Source organism: Lutra lutra, chromosome 5, assembly GCF_902655055.1.
Source record: "Lutra lutra chromosome 5, mLutLut1.2, whole genome shotgun sequence".
Taxonomy (NCBI): Eukaryota; Metazoa; Chordata; class Mammalia; order Carnivora; family Mustelidae; genus Lutra; species Lutra lutra.
The window spans coordinates 61,263,342-61,283,101 of record NC_062282.1 but is presented as its reverse complement, the minus strand read 5'-3'; the positions used below and the strand labels follow the sequence as shown (position 1 = coordinate 61,283,101).

Genomic DNA, 19,760 nt, shown 5'->3' with positions numbered 1-19,760 from the left:
TGTGTGATGGTGCTGTTATTGCTAGTCACTATGTTTCAATATATAAATAACCTTTTGTATGTATTTAATATTTAATCATTTTCAAAACTCTACTGAAAGAAGAAATCAATCATGACAAGACTAAATGCTGCAAAAAATAACTGCTCCTCAATTTAATTTATAAATCATGAGATCTTAATAAGAGAAAACATTTGCAGTAGAGAAGGTTAACTACTTACTCCACTATTTAGCCCAGCAGCGGTTTTCTAATGTGACTCAAAAAATGAAAACAAAAACATAATAAAAGGCATTTTAGGAAGATATTAGTAAATGTAAAATCTTATAAACAATTGTTTAAAAAGCATTTAAATAGGAAGTCATTGAGAGTGTAACTATCATTCTTTACCATTCCCTTTCCAAAACGATGAAAGGAAGAAACAGAAAAGAAAAAAATTCTGCAACTATAATTAAAGGGCCTCCTATTAGAAATATATAGAGCCAATTCCATTCTCATATTCACTTGATTTTTTTGAAGTGTGAAAAATATATTTACTTAAATTTTATTCCCTGCTATGTTCCTGAAAGGCTTTAAAGGGACATATAGCAATAAATAAATCCTCCCTCAATAAACACTTAAAGAGAAATAATAAGAAAATCAAGGAATTAAAATAGAATGATAAACCAAAGCCATGGTGAAGGCTAATCCACAGATGCAAAACCATAATGAAGTCTTATACAATTTTTTATTGGATGAAATTGGGCTCTGAATTTACAGTCAACTATAGCAAAGAAGGAAACATGATTAGTTAAAAGACAGTTACAAGTTAATGAACTCTACTCAAATACCATTATCAGCTTTTCTTGATGGTCATTCCAGAGGCACAGTTCCCATGTATCTTATAAAGGAAAACTAAAAATTGACCATCAAGCAAACAAAACACCCAGAAGGTTAATAAAATTAATGGCTTATTAGAAGATGAGGATTTGGGGGAAATACATAAAAATAATTTGCAGCAAAATTATTGAAGTGACTAATGAAAAGCTACTTAAAATTCAACATAATAGCATACATAGTCATATAAAACGTACTGACCTTCCTGAATTGCCTTGTCCACAGTTATTGCAGAAGGTGAATGCAGAAGCTTTTGGTAATTCTGAGCATTTTGGTCAAACAACTGTACAAGAAGAGTGCATGTCTTTTCATATTCACATCTGCTGACAGTGCACAACTGCTCCAGCTGCTGAAACACAGTAGCAGTATCATCCAGTGGATCATCTAAATTATCTCTGCAAATATAGAACAAGTTTGCAGACAACATTAGAATGTGATATGCTATTATTCACCACAAATAAACTTTATGTTAAATAAAAATTCTATCATGGATAAAGAAACAAAAAGACAAACAGATTGGAAGGTAAGAAATAAAATGTAAATATAAATTCTATATTTGAAGATGACATGATTCTATACACAAAAGTCCCAAAGAAACCACACACACACGCGCGCACGCTACAACCTCTTGCTGTCTGTAAGACAGCAGAGTTTACCAAGGTCCTAGCATACAGGGTCAATATATAAAATCCAACTGTATCACTAGCCATGAACTACTGGCCATGAACAATTGGAAATTGACATTTAAAAAACTGTACCTTCCAAAGGCACCAGAAAAAAACTAATTAATTAAATCTAATTAAACATATGTAAAATCTGAATGCTGAATACAACAGTAAGGAAAGAAATCACCAGTGAGGAAAAGAAACACCAAAGAGTTAATTACATTAAAAGATAAACCTCAAAGACAGTCTCTTCAATAAATGGTGCAGGGAAAATTGGACAGCTATGTGTAGAAGAATGAAACTCGACCATTCTCATACACCATACACAAAGATAAACTCGAAATGGATAAAAGACCTCAACGTGAGGCAGGAATCCATCAGAGTCCTAGAGGAGAACATAAGCAGTAACCTCTTCGACATCGGCCACAGCAACTTCTTTCAAGATATGTCTCCAAAGGCAAAGGAAACAAAAGCAAAAATGAACTTCTGGGACTTCATAGAGATCAAAAGCTTCTGCACAGCAAAGGAAACAGTCAACAAAACAAAGAGGCAACCCACGGAATTTGAGAAGATATTCGCAAATGACACTACAGACAAAGGGCTGATATCCAAGATCTAGAAAGAACTCCTCAAACTCAACACACACAAAACAGATAATCACGTCAAAAAATGGGCAGAAGATATGAACAGACACTTCTCCAATGGAGACATACAAATGGCTATCAGACACATGAAAAAATGTTCATCATCACTAGCCATCAGGGAGATTCAAATCAAAACAACATTGAGGTACCACCTTACACCAGTTTGAATGGCCAAAATTAACAAGACAGTAAACAACATGTGTTGGAGAGGATGTGGAGAAAGGGGAACCCTCTTACACTGTTGGTGGGAATGCAAGTTGGTGCAGCCACTTTGGAAAACAGTGTGGGGATTCCTCAAAAAAATTAAAAATAGAGCTACACTATGATCCTGCAATTGCACTACTGGGTATTTACCCCAAAGATACAGATGTAGTGAAAAGAAGGGCATCTGTACCCCAATGTTTATAGCAGCAATGGCCACAGTCCCCAAACTGTGGAAAGAACCAAAATGCCCTTCAACGGACAAATGGATAAAGAAGATGTGGTCCATATATACTATGGAGTATTGTGTCTCCATCAGAAAGGATGAATACCCAACTTTTATATCAACATGGATGGGACTGGAAGAGATTATGCTGAGTGAAATAAGTCAAGCAGAGAGAGTCAGTTATCATATGGTTTCACTTATTTGTGGAGCATAAGGAATAGCATGGAGGACATGGGGAGATGGAGAGGAGAAGGGAGTTGGGGGAAACTGGAGGGGGAGACGAACCATGAGAGACTATGGACTCTGGGGAACTAGCTGAGGGTTTTGGAGGGGGTGGGGGTAGGAGGTTGGGTGAGCCTGGTGGTGGGTATTATAAGAGGGCATGTATTGCATGCAGCACTGGGTGTGGTGCATAAACAATGAATTCTGGAACACTGAAAAGAAACTTAAAAAATAAATAAAAATTAAAAAAAAAAAAACCTGCTCACTGACTAAAGACTTGATCATGCAGAGATGTCAATTCTTTCCCAAAATTAATCTACAAATTTAAAATAATTCCAGTCAAAATTCCAGCAGGATTTTTTGGTGGAAACTGACAAGATGAGTTTAAAATTTACACGCAAAAGCAAAGGAAGTAAAAGAGCCAAAGTGATCATGGAAAGGGAAAACCAAGGGAGAAGACTCATACACCTGATTTCAAAGCTATTAAGGCTACAGTATTCAAGACAAGGTACTGGTAGAAGGAGAAACACACAGATTAATGAAAACAGAGTCCAGAAAGCACATGTATGCGGTCAATTAATTTCTGAAAACAGAATAAAGGCAATGCAATGGAGAGAAGACAGTCTTTTCGGCAAATGGCGCCAGGATAATTGGTCATCCATTAAAAACAAAGCAAAAACAGAAACAAACCCAACGTCAAGCCTTACCTCATACCATATGCAAAAATAACTCAAAATGGATCAGAGAAATAAATGTAAATTCTAAAACTGTAAAACCTCTAGAAGAAAAAAAAATGGATAAATCAGACTTCGTTAAACTCTAAAACTTCTGCTCTTCAAAAAAGACTGTCAGGGAAATGAAAAAGCAAGCTATGGACTGACAGAGAATATTTACAAAATACATACAATAAAAAGACTTGTGACCAGAATATATAGACCTTCGAAATCTAAACAAACAACCCAATTCAAAAAGAGGGGGCAACAAATTTAACAGGCACTTTGCCAAACAATACAAATGGTAAATAAGCACATAAAATGATGCTCAACATTACTGGTCATTAAGGGAATGCAAATTAAGTCAAAGTAAGGTACCACTACATACCTATTAGAACGACTAAAATTCTTAAAGTTCTTAAAAACTGATGATATCAAGTACTGAAGAGGATAAAGAGCAATTGAATCTCATACATTGCTGGTAGGAATGCAAAATGATACAGCCCTTTGAAAACAGTTTGGCAGTTTCTCTTAAAGTGAAACGTTTACTTACCATTCAACGCAGAAATCTCCCACCTAAGGTATTTACTTCTCTACCTACCATCATACAGAAATCTATTTAGGAATGTTTATAGCTATTTTACTCATAATAGACAAAAACAGAAACAATCCAAACATCCATCAACAGGCAGATGGTTAAATAAACTGTGATACATCCATAAACTGAAATACTATTCAGCAATATATTTTAAGAACTCCTGACACAACATGAAGGAGTCTCACATGCATTATGCTAAGTGAAAGAAGCTGGACTACATACCATAGGACTTCATCTATACAACGTTCTGGAAAGGCAAAAACTACAGGAAAACAAGAAGTCAGTAATTGCCAGAGGCTGAGGGTGGGAAAAGGGATGATTACAAGGGACACAAAAGAATATTCTGGGTTGATGGAACTATACTCTATCCTAACTGTAAGGTAGTTCTACAACTGTATATCCTTATGAGAACTCATAGACCTATTCACTAAAAAGGGTGATTTTACACTAGGCAAATTACACTTCAAATGTTTAAATTCCAAGATGCAAAAGGTAAAAACACAACAGAAACATTTAGTTTTCAATACCTCACAACTATGGCAACAGATTCCAACCGAGAAGTGATAAAGGCCTTCGTGATTTCTGGTGCATAAGTGTCTAATAAGTGGGGTTCAGTTGACTTCACAAAAGGCACTGATGCTACCATCCTTTGCCACAGAGTTAATAAATAATGAACACTGTTGGGAGCAAATTCCCAATGCTACAAAGAAATAAAGCAAATGTTATTTAAAATGATATATCTTCCTAGAATAAGAATTATAAAGACAAAATTATTAAAAAGAATTTTTTGACAAATTACTAAACACAGACTTTAAAATTAACTTTTATTATAATTATATAGCCAATGAACATTGAACATAGCAAATTTTATGAATGCAAAAAGGCATAAAGAAGAATCCAACAATCTCTCATTATTCTATCACCCAAGGATGAGGACTATTAAAATGTTAGTGTACTTCCTTCTAATCTTCTTTCCATGAATACTTTCCAGAGTTGAGATCATGTAGAAAATGTGGTTTTAAAACCTCCCCCCAAACTTATAAAAAATTTCCCGCCCAAAAAATATGTAAAAAAATGTTTTTATTTCTTCACAGTTTATTATAGCTTCTCAATTCATCCTTCAATTATTAGATATTCAGATAGTCTAGATCTAATTTTTTTTATAAAATATGTTCCAGTGAACTTTTACCTAAAATCCTGGAGTAAGTATTTTTAGTAAAGTACAGTAACAAATATTAAAAATCCCCACCAAATCTTACCAAGAAATTGTTTTTAAAATTATCTGTTTAATACCAATTATGTATTTTTATTTACCTGTAGGCTAGTAATGGTAAAGTTAGCAATCAATCTGATAACTTCAGGATATTCCTTCACCATAACTAATTCTCCCAGCTGATAATTTGTCTTTAAACGAGCCAAAAATCGGCAAAATTCATGATAATTACCTGGATCAGACAAACCCTAAATTATAAGACAAAAAGAAAGACTTTTAAAAATACTTAAGAACAAACCAAGCTAATAACCTGCCAATAAAATTCCAAGAGTATTTTATTAAGTTTTCCAATTTTCATTGGTACTCTGTATCAACTGGGTAGATTATTAATGAAATAAAGCAAATGATTCCTATTGAAATTAATGTTTTCATGAATGATTCATAATAAGAAATCCAAAGTAGAGGATGTGGAAGAAGCTTTGCACTGGGATGACTAAATTGTATTTGGGAACCCACCATATTACACAAAAAATTTGCATGTGTACATACATGCATGTGTGTGCGCCCAGGTGCACACACACTGCAACTTAAACAGAAGTTAACAGAAGACTTGAGAAATATTTATGATGAAAATTCAGAATGGGTTCTTGAAACCCTGGAAAAAAGTGATACCAGCTGAACTTAAGTTAAACTGGTATTTGTGCACACAAGCAGAAATTTCTTCTAATTCAACAAATATTTACAGAGTTCCTATAGACACTGTGCCCTCAAGCAACTTCTGGTCCCTAAGCAGAGTCATTCAAATAAGTTAATGCAGAAAGGGCAGAAAGTTTAACAGAAGTACTACAAGACAGAGAGGTAATCTTGAGGAAAGAAAGGTTAAAAGGAAAGACCAAGAAAGAGGTCCCTAGTTGTCTATGAGAGCTCCTTGAGGACTGGGTACAAGTGTCATCTTTACAAAAGTTCAAACACTTTGTATTGCAGATGGCATGAAAGAGAATTCAAAAAGTATCTGTTTAGTACTGAAAGTTTCTAAGAAATTTCATTCATATGAACACCATGAAAATATAAAAGAGTCTAATTATAATAAGATACTTCATACTCATAGGTCTTCTAATATGTTTGTAACTCTAAAATAATATAATATTCAAACTAACTTTTACAGACATGAAACATGAACATGAGGATTTTGGAAAACCAATTAAAACAATTATTTGATATTAACATATTATTTTCCACATACTGATTGATGACAGTGACTTAAACTACTAAAAATTTTAAAGTATATTAGTAAAATCCCATTTATCAACAAAACATGTATATTTCATGACTGTGCTAACGTTGGAAATATAAAAGCATAACACACAAAATACTAAAACACTCTTGAGAATGACCTATAAAATCAATTGCTCCTTATTAAGCAAGCACATTTTCTTTATGTACAAATATTATATGTCCCCTCAAAAGTTAGTAATAACTAAGAGACAGATAAATCCCCTTAAAGCATTTAACCTCTTAAAATCCGTGCTTTCATTACATATATTTTAAACCAAAAACAAAATAAAAAGTAAAACAAAAAGTTTTATCTAGGCAGCCAAATCACTAATTAAGAATGGCTTTGCAATTCTCTGGAATGAATATTGCTACTGAAGCTTTGCAAGTTAATGTATAGATTTTTTAAATCTACAAACTCTTATTTGTCCACAAGAGGGCAAAAGATATTATCTCATAATTCAAAGCCACTTAATCCAATATTAACGTTCAAATTTATATTAAGTCTTATAGTTCAGAAGGTAGCTATGACTCTGAAGTAATAAATAATGTAAGAAGTACAAGCAAAGAAATGCAGGACACAATGGTATAAAGCAGAAGCATCACAGGATATATACCTTCTATTCTTATTCACCTAAAAGAATGGAAAAAAGTGAAAAAGGAAGAACACAGAAGTCTGTCAGGAAAGCACCCATTTTTTAAAACTGCCCGTTTCTACTACAAATGAGATCTAAGGAAGATGGATGTGATACTTCACACTTCCTTCCAGAATCATAATCAAGTCATGAATTTATTACACCTTTCAGCAGAAAAACTGTATTTCTACATACTAAGTATTAATTAAATTACTTCATAAATACCTGAGGGTTTTCAAGTATCCTTTTTACTCCCTTAATTAAATTACCAAGGTACTTGGCACGTTCAGGACTGCTAAATAAGGACCTTCTTGTAGAAGCAAACTGAACTAAACATGAAAGTGCCTAAAAATAGGAACAACAAAATTCATTTCAATTTTAAAAGTGACTATGGCCACATGTAAGGAACACTGTCTTCACATAAAAAAGTATTTTTTAATTTTAATAATAGAAAAGTACTACAGAATCCAGAAATCATGAAAGCTACACACCATCAACCACCACCACCATCCATCACTCTTCAACCCCACCACTAAAATTTCTATTCATCTGTATTCTCTTCTAATATATTTTCCTATGTTAAATATGCCAAAGCAACCTGGGCAGGCATATACTCCAAAGACTCCCAATTGCTTCTGCTGCCCAGCTCTGTTCATGAACCAATAAAACAGTTGTTCTACAGAAAATAAAAGATGGTTTTGTGGTAGACTATGTTTGAGAAATACTGTACACTATGTACGGAAGTATCCTGCAAGTGGGAAAACTTTGCTTTTGTGTAACTTGGTATAACTTCACTTAATCCAGTATATCCCCAATTTATGTGGTGATAGTACATCTTATCCATACCATTCATTTAAAAAGTTGAGGAGCAATTTGGAGAATGCTGCTAGAAACATTAGCTATTCTACAAAAATGGTCTCGTTATCTTCTAAAAGTTAATACTTTACCAGACAATTTCACTACTTGGGGTCTTAATTCTACTACTGAAAACCACTGGAATCTGTCTGATCATTAAGTGAGAGGCCCACAGTTGGCAGCTTTTCAGGCCAAACAGGCCCTCATAGGTTTTGTTTTTGTCCACATGTGTGCCAACTTCATAAAAAAATTAGAATTGGCTGTTAAGATTTAAATATTTTAATGAAGAGATATTAAATAATGTCTGGCTCTCTTAGAAAAGGTGAGAACAGCGACAAGAATCAGAGTATGGCCTTTTAGATGTTCTCCAGTTTGCCGCCGTCCTTACTGTTAAAAACAAAACAAAACAAAACAATTCCTTAGGCAATTCTGATATACTGAAGGTTTGGGAACCACTGGTGTTTGGGGGCCAAAAACATCTGGGTTTGAGTCTCAGTTTCCTTATATAGTTTGCTACCCTAATAAATTTATCTTAGCCAGTCTGGGTCTGTTTCCTTGTCAACATAGTGAGGATAATAATACTTACCTTGCAGGACCACTGTGAGGATGAAGGGAGATAAGCACCATATAATAGGGCAGGCCCAATAAATGTTAGTCACTTTCTCTTAAAGCAGTTGTTTTACACTTAATTTTTTAAGTGCCAGTAGGTTATGTTATTGCAAAACATAACTGTACACAAAAACATGGTTTTTAAATAACTAAAAACAAAATTATTCTGGTTAAAAGATAGAAGGCTGAAACTCTGGCACCACCGCAAATGTGAGTATCCTGTGAAATGCAGTTTAAAAACCACCACCTTAAAACCCTAGACTGAAGAACAGATGTGTTTTTTAAAAAAAAGAAGGGGAGAGAGTATTTTTGCAAATCTAGTCTCCCCTTCTAGGCAATAACATATCTAAACAAACACACCACTGATCTGTACTTTAAATCTGGAACATGTTTTTTCAGGAAATGGCAATATCAGAATCCTCCAACTTTACTTCTAGAAGCTTAGATATTAAACTGACAACTTTTTCTTTTTCTTTTTTCAGTCTTGCCTGGTCTCTGTTTTAGGTTCCACAAAGATAAGGTTCACATTCTCAAAGTTACTATATAACCAAAGAGTTTTAAGATTTTTAAGCACACAAAATAATTTAATTCAAAAAATAAATGAACAACTGGAGTGATGAACACAAAATTACATGAGCAGATCCCCTTTTGTTTCTCATTCAGATACACTGATGTGGGCTGGCTGGTGAGCCTAGGGAAGGGAGGATTAAGGGAGAATTCTAGAGAGAGGGAAGGAAAAGGGAAGGTAAACGATGGTGTGGCCAACTACCAGACTGAGACCCAGAAGAAGGGATGGGGACTGGGTAGAAAGGAAGGTACACTTAAAGGGTGACAAGCTTTCCTGGCTCTGGGCAAGAGCTAAACCAACAGCTAGAGGTCCTGGGTTCACCTATGAAAAGGAAACCTGTGGTCAGAATCTGACAAATAGCTCAAGTAACATAAATCCCAGGGGATGTAAAAAAGCATTTCTTGTGAGAGGTGAACCCAATCAAGAATATAAATCAGACTTTTTACACTAAAATAGATACCACCCTTAGATAAAGATTGCAAGTACTTTTTAATGAAATAATGATTTTTACTTACTAACTGAGACAGTAGTGGTGGAAGTGAATGATACAAATTGAAGAAAAGATCCAATGTTTCTGGTTCCAGGAAAACTGGAAAAAAAAATTTTTTTTCTAATACCATTACTTCCATTCAGTTATTTTAATGTGAACAGTAAGACATCAGCACACAAACAAGAACTCTAAGACCTCTGCATGTGGCCACTCTTATCAGTTAGGCTTAATTTCTTTTTAATTCCTAGCTATTGTCCTTTGAAAGATGAAAGAATACAGAGATAGAAACTAATTAGCTAAAATGTTCCTTATTTCTATGTAGCATCTACAGTTCTTACTGGGAGAATCTTACCATTTTCATCTATATTACAGTAATATAAACATTTAAGCCAAACAATATCAAAAACTAAACACTATTAAAAAGTGTATCATAAAAAACAGCTATACCCTACCCCATTCCAACTACCTTTCAACTCTTAATCTACACTTACATACGTATTTCCAAATAACATGCTATATGACTATTTCTTTGTTTTACCTTAAGCATCAAATGAATTTGTTATAAGCTATGAGGCTGGAGCCTCTACCACAACCTGACCTCTTTCAAAATCTATCTGCTATTTTAACAATTTGGGATTAAATCAATTCTAAGTGTTTACATTTATTATGGCTGTGTAAGTAATGTTAACAGCTGAGCCAAGGAGTACACTATGATCTTATTTCTAACACTCTCTGGATTTAATCATAGCATCTTTTCTGTGCTTAGCTGTATATCTATCTGTCACGAATTCTTTCCAAATATTCTGACAGATTTGTAAAATGTTCTTCATACCACTTTCCACGTGATCTGTATCATCAAATAACCTATAATTTCCACTTCTCCCCCTTCCCTCATCTCCTAGAGCCTCCAACTTGTTCCTAAATTTGTTATATAATTATCTTCTTTCTATGTCTGCTCATTGTCATCTTGTTTTGAAACTCCCTTTTCACAAACCCCTCATCTTCCATGGTTTTTTTGTCAAGTAACTTTCAGAGAGCAAGCACATAAAGGATAAATTCCAGGAGGATGGGCATGTCTGAAAATGTCTTAATTCTACCTTATGCTTGATAATTTCAGTCTAGTTTGAAAATTATTTCCCTTCAGAAGTTTAGGGATACTATTCCATTGTCTTCTGGCTTCCAGTGCTGATGCCAAGAAGTCTAATGCTGTTCTTGATCCCAGTCCTTTGTAGGTGACTTCTCCTTTCTGGTAGATTTCAGGATCTTCCTTTTATCACTATTACTCTGAAATGATTATGATTATGAAGCTTAGTGTTTCTTTTATTCATTCACTACTATGTGCCCTTCATGGGATCTTTCAATCTGAAATTTTATGTTTCAGTGCCAAGAACTTTTTTTTGGTGTTATTTGTTTGCAAATTTTCTTCTTCTTCTTCTTCTTCTTCTTCTTCTTCTTCTTCTTCTTCTCCTTCTCCTTCTTCTTTTTTCTATTCTCTTTCTCAAACTCCTAGTAGTCAGAGGCCAGCTCTCCTAATTTTATGCTCTGATATTCTTGTAGATTTCTCTCCTATCAAATCTCTCCTTGCTTTTTTGTTCTACTTTCTGGGATATTTCCCTAACTTTATCTTCCAACCTTTTATTAAGTGTTTTATTTAAGCAACTGTCTTTTATATTTGGAACATCCTCTGAACTTTCCTTTACAAAACAATATCTTATTCTGGAACAACTATGTGGCTCAGCTGTTTAAGTGTCTGACTCTTGATTTTGGCTCAGATCGTGATCTCAGGGTCATGAGATCGAGCCCCACATTGGGGCTCCATGCTCAGTGGGGAATCTGCTTGAGATTTTCTCTTCTTCTTCTTTCTTTACCCCTCCCCACAATGCATTCTCTCTCTCTTTTTTTCTCTCAAATAAATAAATAAAACTAAAAAAAATACTAATCTTGTTTCAGGATGTGTTACCTTTTTTTAAAAATTTCCCTGGGGATATTAACTATACTTTTTTGAAGTTTACTTCTACTCTTTACTTTGTTTCTACTAAGCTCTCCCTTTATAAAAAAGCTTCTTGAGATAATTACAGATGCATATGCAGTTGCAAGAAATAATAGAGACCCATGCACCCATTACTTAGTTTCCTCGAATGGTAAACTCTTGCAAAACTACAGCAGAATATCACAATCAGGAAACCACACTGATACAATCCATCAATCTTATTCATTTTTTTTTTTTAAAGATTTTATTTATTTATTTGTCATAGAGAGAGAAGCGAGAGTGAGCACAGGCAGACAGAGTGGCAGGCAGAGGCAGAGGGAGAAGCAGGCTCCCTGCCAAGCAAGGAGCCCGATGTGGGACTCGATCCCAGGACGCCGGGATCATGACCTGAGCCGAAGGCAGCTGCTTAACCAACTGAGCCACTCAGGCGTCCCTAATCTTATTCATTTTTCCCATTTTTACATGCACTCATGTGTTCATATAGGTGTGTGTTTGTGTTTATGTGTGGTATGTGCAATTTTTATTGCATTTGTTGGTTCATGTATTCATCATGATACTAAGAATACTACATCCCTTTTAATTGTTTTAATCTCTGCTTTCCATATTAGAAGTTTTCACAAAATTGTGGTGTTCCCCTGCTATATCGGTTATCCTAAATACCCAGTTTAATTTCTTGAGGACAAAAAGGTCTGGTCTTGGGAAATAAGGGGAAAGGGCACACAGGGAAGAGAAATGAAAAGTTGGTAGTTGCACAGGTGGGAGAGAAGATCCTGGGGACTTTGAACAGAATACATACTTTTTTACCAAGCCCTAGTCCTCACCTCACCTCTGACTGTAGGAATACCCTAGTGCCATCACCTTTCTGAAATGTGTGAGAGCAAATGAGCTTGCTTTTTTTCTTGGTATCCTTCTCTATAAGGAAGTAAGCTGCAATTCCGCTCTGCTAAGTCTGTTATTCTAATTCATTCTCCTTCTAACTTTGAAAAATGCAGTTTCTCTGTGTTATATCTCTGTGTTATATCCTCTCTCACTCTATTCATCTGAAACTTTCAAAACAGAACTCTTCATTTTCCCTCCCAAACCTGTTTTTCCCCTAACTCTAGAGCTAGCTTTCCTATTTTCCAATATCAAAATATGGAAGCTCCCACGATATGAAGGAAAGCAGATTTCAATACTGGGTATCAGCAGCTACCCTGTGTTACAAATCTTTTTGAATTTTTTGATTGCCTAACAAAAACTAGAAGTAACTGCACATTTGGCAACTATATTGTTTAATTCTGTGCCTTTGACTCTGACCATCATCCCTCACACTAAACTTTCTTCTTACTTGTTCTCCAGGTTGTTGGAATCTGCACTGTGCAAAGATCATCTGCAGATTCATCTGCTGAACTGCCAATGAAGTCAAAGCTAAGGCAGTTGAGGACCAGTTTCAAGACCTGCATTACTAGAGTTTGTTGACCTTCATCCTGAAGATTTAAGGGTTTGGCCAACACCTGAAAAAAGGTGAAAGTCAAGTAAAACTTCATGAAATACGTCAATAAACAAATTGTCACTTCACTAAATCACTTTTCAATGCCAAATTAGAATTAGGAAGGAAAGTCTGCAAAGTTATGTTGTTGTGTATGTCAGAAAAAGTTGTAAAATCACAATCAACAAAAATCTACAATAGACTATTTTCAAAATTTTATTTTCTAAAATGAGAATAAGACCTTTGACACTTAACTGCAAATTGTAGGCCATCTTCTAAAGTTATAAAAAGAACTTTAGGACAAATACTGTACTCAGCAAGAATGTATAAATCTTTGGGATCTATTTTAGATCAAAGGCTGCTTAGAACAAGCCAGAAATATAATATTCTTCAAGTGTGGAACTTTATGTATAAATGATCCATAGTCAGTTACAAAGGTCAGAGCTGCATGAGTCTAAGATTGTTCTGGAGAACAATCCTTACCACACCCTACCTCCCCCCCACAAAAGGTCTATTCTGACACAATCAGAATAGATTATCTCCTAAAGACACAGTGCAAAATACCTGTGGAAGAAGTGATAACTAAATTTGGGATTCTGCTTTAAGAATAACACAAAGACAAAGAGTTGTTTGAAAAGTACAGAGATGAAAAGAGACTGGTCTGGAGTTGTTACTGCTTAACTGGTTAATGGGTCCAAGGGAGCTCATTATATTCTTCAACCTTCTTTTACATATGTTAAAATTTTTCATACAAAAGGAAAATTTAAAAAATAATAGAGGGTCTTTCAGACTGGCCTACTGCAGCAGTTATCCTATTACTAACTATCTAGAGAACTGAAATAATTAGAAACAGGTAATTCCTGGAACATATTTTAGGAAATGCTATATTTCGCCAATTTAAAAGCTTGAACCACATGACGGAATCCCTATATTACAAGCAAACACAATATAATTATTAATTGTACTATCCCTAATATTCCACAGGGCACCAAGTAGCAAATGGGAAAATATAATTTCCCAAACAAATTATTAAAGTCAACTGTCTTGGCTCACCTATGAATACTAATAATTGATGAATTAGAAAAACTTACTGCCATTTTATTGTTCATCTGCATCCCATTAAAACACAGGCAACAAAAATAAAGAAATTAAGTCTCAATTAGCTTCTGTAATAAATAATCTATAGCAGTAGTAGGAAGACAGTGAAACTACCTAAAGATAAGTTACTGAATTCCCTTTAGATTTTGTTTTATTATATCTCTGGTAAATAAAAGTGAATTTTTTGGAACCTCTTACAGACTCGTGGAAATCTACTGTACCTAAATTAAGATTGCTCACAGTAAATCTTGAAAAGGCAGAATGGGGGCTGGGGAAGGGGGTTTCAATTGAAGTTCTTCTGAAACTTAAAATTTCCTAAATACTCTAAGTAGGATATTGAATTATTTAAAAACTTACCTCTTTTAGAAGAGAGCATGCTAGCACTAAAATGTCTTTGAGAGAAGTGTCACGAAATGAGGTAGCTATTTTCCTGTGTTTTGCTGAAGGTCTAGAATAATCAACCTAAAAAGATCAAGATAAATTTATTTAACCAGACTTAGCAAATAGCAAAGCAAAATTTACTAAGAAAAGTAATGGAAATAATGATTAAAGAAGCATCAAGTACAGAGTTAAGAGAGCTTTTAAAAATCTATGGGATAAGTGCCCTGCTTAAAAGTTACTCACAGAGTTAATGGCAGACCCACCACTGGCAAAACCCAAGTTTCTGGATTGTTTCAATTCATTGCTCTTTCTAACCATACCAATCCCAAAATTAGAAGCCAGAATTGATCACACTTTCAGAGATAATATGAACACAGATTATAAAATACAGATGGATCCTAAGACTATCAACTCCTGTACCATGTACCATTTCCTATTAGGTAAGCAACAACTTCTCTGTTCCTCAGCTCAGATTGCTCCTGTAAAACAAGAATCCCTAAAATAATCTTCAAATTTTAACTTTCTGTGAATCAGTTAATAATCAATTACAGAAAAATTGTTCATATAAAAGAAGTATTTCTATATACACCAGAAATGTCATTGGTTCATATATCCTTGGTGTTTTAAAAAGAAACCAAGGCGGAAAAAATAAACAACCAGAAATCTTAGTATATAAGCAACAGTACATTCCCTCTGAATATTTATTAGTTACCGATAGATAACTATTAAGAATAAATCTATGAAGAGTAGTTCTTAAGCCTCTAATCTAAAATATGATAAGGTCAAAACTATACTATTAATGCCATTAATACTTCCATTTATCAACAGCAAACAGCAAACAAAGCTGAAGTCTGATACCCAAATGACCATTAACACCATGGGCTAGAGTCACTACAGCATTCCTTTTGCTGTTTGGAAGAAGAAAATAAACCATTTTGTTAATGCTTAAACACATTTAAAAAAAAATCAGTGAGCTCAAAATTGATTATCTGATACTTCCTAAGCTCCATCAAACAATTTAGACTATATTTAAAGCCACATTTACTTATAGAAACATGAAACATAACAGAAGTAATTACAGAAAGTAGTTACTGGAATCTGTAACTGTGGAGGCCAAGAAAAAACAAGGCTGTACCCACCTCGAGTCTAGCCCTGACATAAGTACAGCCATCTTGGCAAAGCGGAGGCTGGCACCTTGCACCCCCTCTCCACCCGCTCCCCTCCCCTTCCCTCGGTAGTATGTGTGACATTCCTCGGCCACTCCTGGCTGCCCTGGGGGAAAAGCAAATAGTTAACTTGCAGAGATCACAATCCTGCAAGACAGCAGTCTCCCTTGGTTTACCAATGTTCTAGAGATTTACAACCAAGAAGCTATCTTAACAGTAGCACAATTTCCAGAGGCAAATAACTCAGTTCCTTAAGCCCTAATGTCGCCCTCCCCACCATAAAACTGAAGGAGGCTGAGGCAGAAGGAAATGTAAATAAAGTTAAATTTTTTCTAAACTTAAATCTCACTAACAAGGACACCTGATAGGAGAAATGTGAAACTTTATCTCTAAACCTCCAAGATAGTGTCAGCGATCATTCCCAAGCATATGACCCACTGATATACATTTAAAGGGTCTCACGAGAAGATTTTTGTTATTGGTAAAATAACCTTTTCCCCAGACAACGGCTAGCCCCTCAAAGTCCTGGAGACCTCGCTTCCAAAATTCCTTAGAGACTTACATCATCCATAACCCTTTTTGTCCTCACCCGCCGAGTCCACCCCTACTCTGCCTTTAAAAACTGACTGTAATCCGGCTCGGGGTCCAAGTCCCTACTCCGCTGCGTCGGGTATACTTCGGCCCAAGCTTAAGCATGTCACCTAAGGGTCGAAGTCCCTACTCCGCTGTGTCGGGTACACTTCAGCCCAAGCTTAAGCTGGTCAAATAAGCCCTCGTGTGATTGCATCGGTGCTTGGCTCCTTGGTGGTCTCTCGGACGCGAAAACTCGGGCATAACATAACCAATAGGTAAGATTCAAATTAGCATTTCCAGCATTCTTCCTTTCTTTTAAACCAAACTTCAGTCTGTTTCTCTTATAATATTTCCCTCAATATATAAAAACTTTTCCTTAATACAAATTAATAATAGCATATAGTACTGCAATTGTAATTTATGAAGTACTCTTCACATATTATTTCACTTCTTAAAATAGCCTGTGAAAAATATATTATCCTCTTCTAACATATGAAAATTAAAGTTTACAGGCACACTATCTTAGGCCAACCTCTCATTACTACCAGAAGAAACTCTTATGGAGCACTTGGACATACCAGGCCCTGAGCTAGTAGTTTATCTAATCTTACTAAGATTCTGGAAGGTATCATTCTCACTTTACAGAGTGTAAATCTGTACGTTTAAAGACATTTAGAAGTCTGTCCAAAGCAGTAAGCAATAGAGCTAAAATACAAATCCAGGTCTAATTTCAGTTATCTTCAAGGCCTACCCTGATTATTTTACTTGTTTTATTCACCGATATCCAGTTTTTTGAGAAGATGAACTGTGCATCTATTGTCTAATGTATACCTATGCCTCTACAATGTAGATATAGGATATTGTACTTTTTTTTTTTTTAAAGATTTTATTTATTTATTTGAAACAGAGAGAGAGAGATCACAAGGATGCTGAGAGGCAGGCATAGAGAGAGAGAGGAGAAAGCAGGCTCCCCGCTGAGCAGAGAGCCCGATGCGGGCCTCGATCCCAGGACCCTGAGATCATGACCTGAGCCGAAGGCAGAGGCTTAACCCACTGAGCCACCCAGGCGCCCAGGATATTGTACTTCTTGATGAGTATATACTGAATATCCTCCAGGAACAGTAGAAACAATAGGCTTGGCTTTGAAAAAAAAAACAAGATTGCATATAATCCTCTTTCAGGAAACCTCAAATTTAGGTATTTTTTCTTAAAAAATACATCTTGTTATTGACATTACATGAATTTGCCTGGTTCACATTTAATAATGATAGTGTCTGATTTTCACCATGCACTGTAGATCTCCCTGCTGCCTGGTCAGAAGTACTTACCAAGCGCTTGTTCAAACTGTAAATGCCATAAAATTAGACCAAGTAAAATGTGTCCACAAAAGCCATATTCTTTTTACCATACAAAATCAAAATCACACTTTAGACCCTGAAGCTTTTTTCAAAAGCACTTGGATTGCTAAGCCTAGAACATCTTGTGCCAAAAAGTAAGAAAATATTCAAAGACTGGTGAGTAAATGTCAAATGGACATGGAAGCAAGCTTAAAAGGGTTCCTACTGGCCAAATACGGCAAAATGAGAGCATGAAAGTATGTTAGTAACAAATTATAATCTACTAAATACAATTGGAAGCCAGGAATGCATACTGATATAAATAAGTGAATAAATTGGAAGTCTGATGGGTATTTTGTCTTAAGTAGTTATTATTTACAAGGGAGAAAAAAATAAATCTGCAATTAGAGGAGGAGACCATTTTCATCAAGTAACCAAAGTAGATATCATTAGTAATGTAACAAATCAAATCATGCGCTTCCTGACTGGAGAAAATGAGAAGACCACAGTATCATTTCTGTGATATTCCTAACCAATATGCATAATCCGAATCTAATAATAAAGAAACATCAGACAATCCCAAATTGAGGGACATTTCACAAAACTGGCCTGTAATTTTCACAAATGTTAAGGTCATGAAAAGTGAGAGAAAGATTGAGGAATTTTTCCAGATTGATGGAGACTAAAAGAACATGTCCAATAAATGAGATGCACAATTCTATACTGGTTCCTTTGTGGGACAAATGGATACTGGTACATAGCCACAGGGGAGAAACTGTTACGCGCTCGGGGTGGAGGAGTCAGGGAGTGAGGTCTGTGATAATGTAAGGGTTCACTTTAAATTTAAGATAAGCACTCAATAAAACTAGAAATATTCTCTAATTCCTGACCGAACACAAGTTGGAAACGGTTGTTTTGGCTGATTTTTTTATGTACAGAACTATATTGACACTCCAAAGGGAGCTGGCAAGTAGTCCTGGGTATGCAAGCTCTTCATATTCACACACACACACACACACAAACGCAGACTACTGAACATGACAAGAGTTTTAAAATATAAACACTACCTCTACTCCCCTTTATTTTAACATTATCCCACAGAGAACCTAACTTCTGCTTTTGTTCTGTTTAGAACCATGCTAAGTACAAAAGTGAGCAGAAACAGGTGACAATGTGCTTAGCTGCTGAGCTCATAAAGGCACTGTTGGGGGGAAGCACGGCTTCTGGAAACTCCTTGTACAGGGTGGAAATTCATGCCAGCAAGTGGCCAAGTGCCAAGTGGCCTATTCTTTGAGGAGTCGTGCTGTGTACCCATTGTTGAGAATCCATTCACCAAACTGCTTGTCTTTTATTTGTAAGCAAATAAAGGTTTGTTTCTTTTCATATAATTTTTTTCTTATGGTTAGTATATTACTATATAAAGAGGATAAAAGGACAATTCACCAATGGTCATGGAGCAGGAACCATGTCTAATTCCCTCTTCCTTGCAGTACCTCACACTATTTCTGTTACTTTCAATAAGTGTTCCAATACCCAATTATCCCACCAATAAAATTCACAAAAAAACTTGATTATTCAGAGTTTTATGCTAACAAACATTTTATATGAAAGAATCAGCATTACTTAGCAAACTTCACGTCACTATTAGATGGAAGGCTTACCAGGTTCATTTCCTGAGTCAACTCAGAGAGGATTATTACTCCTATTATGCAGTGCTCCACAGTACCCTATGGAGAAAACAACCAAGTGTACCCTAAGTAGAGACATATTATTGGTTCTTAATGTGTAAACAAATAATCAAATACTGAAACATCACATTTTCCGAATAATGTATCTACTAAAATATGTAAAAAAATATTTATGATGTCTACAAAAATAATTTTGAGTTCATTTTTTGAAGGATAAATTTAGGTACACACAGAGCTGAGTGAGGAAAAAGCTCACCCTACCCTAGAATGCTAAATA

The 19,760-nt window shown here is 35.3% G+C and overlaps 1 protein-coding gene across 3 annotated transcripts in view; it reads right to left on the bottom strand.

Annotated features, from left to right (window-relative positions):
- The window catches only part of RANBP17 (RAN binding protein 17), a 327,124-nt gene that overhangs the window by 282,454 nt on the left and 24,910 nt on the right, over positions 1–19,760 (bottom strand). For all 3 annotated transcript variants that reach the window (XM_047729648.1, XM_047729649.1, XM_047729650.1), the window contains 8 exons: positions 19,457–19,522; positions 14,696–14,800; positions 13,100–13,265; positions 9,808–9,881; positions 7,486–7,605; positions 5,455–5,601; positions 4,668–4,840; positions 1,073–1,266 (listed from right to left, as the gene is read on the bottom strand). In XM_047729648.1, the coding sequence (XP_047585604.1) occupies positions 1,073–1,266; positions 4,668–4,840; positions 5,455–5,601; positions 7,486–7,605; positions 9,808–9,881; positions 13,100–13,265; positions 14,696–14,800; positions 19,457–19,522 (1,045 nt within the window). The remainder of the gene's footprint in view (positions 1–1,072; positions 1,267–4,667; positions 4,841–5,454; positions 5,602–7,485; positions 7,606–9,807; positions 9,882–13,099; positions 13,266–14,695; positions 14,801–19,456; positions 19,523–19,760) is intronic.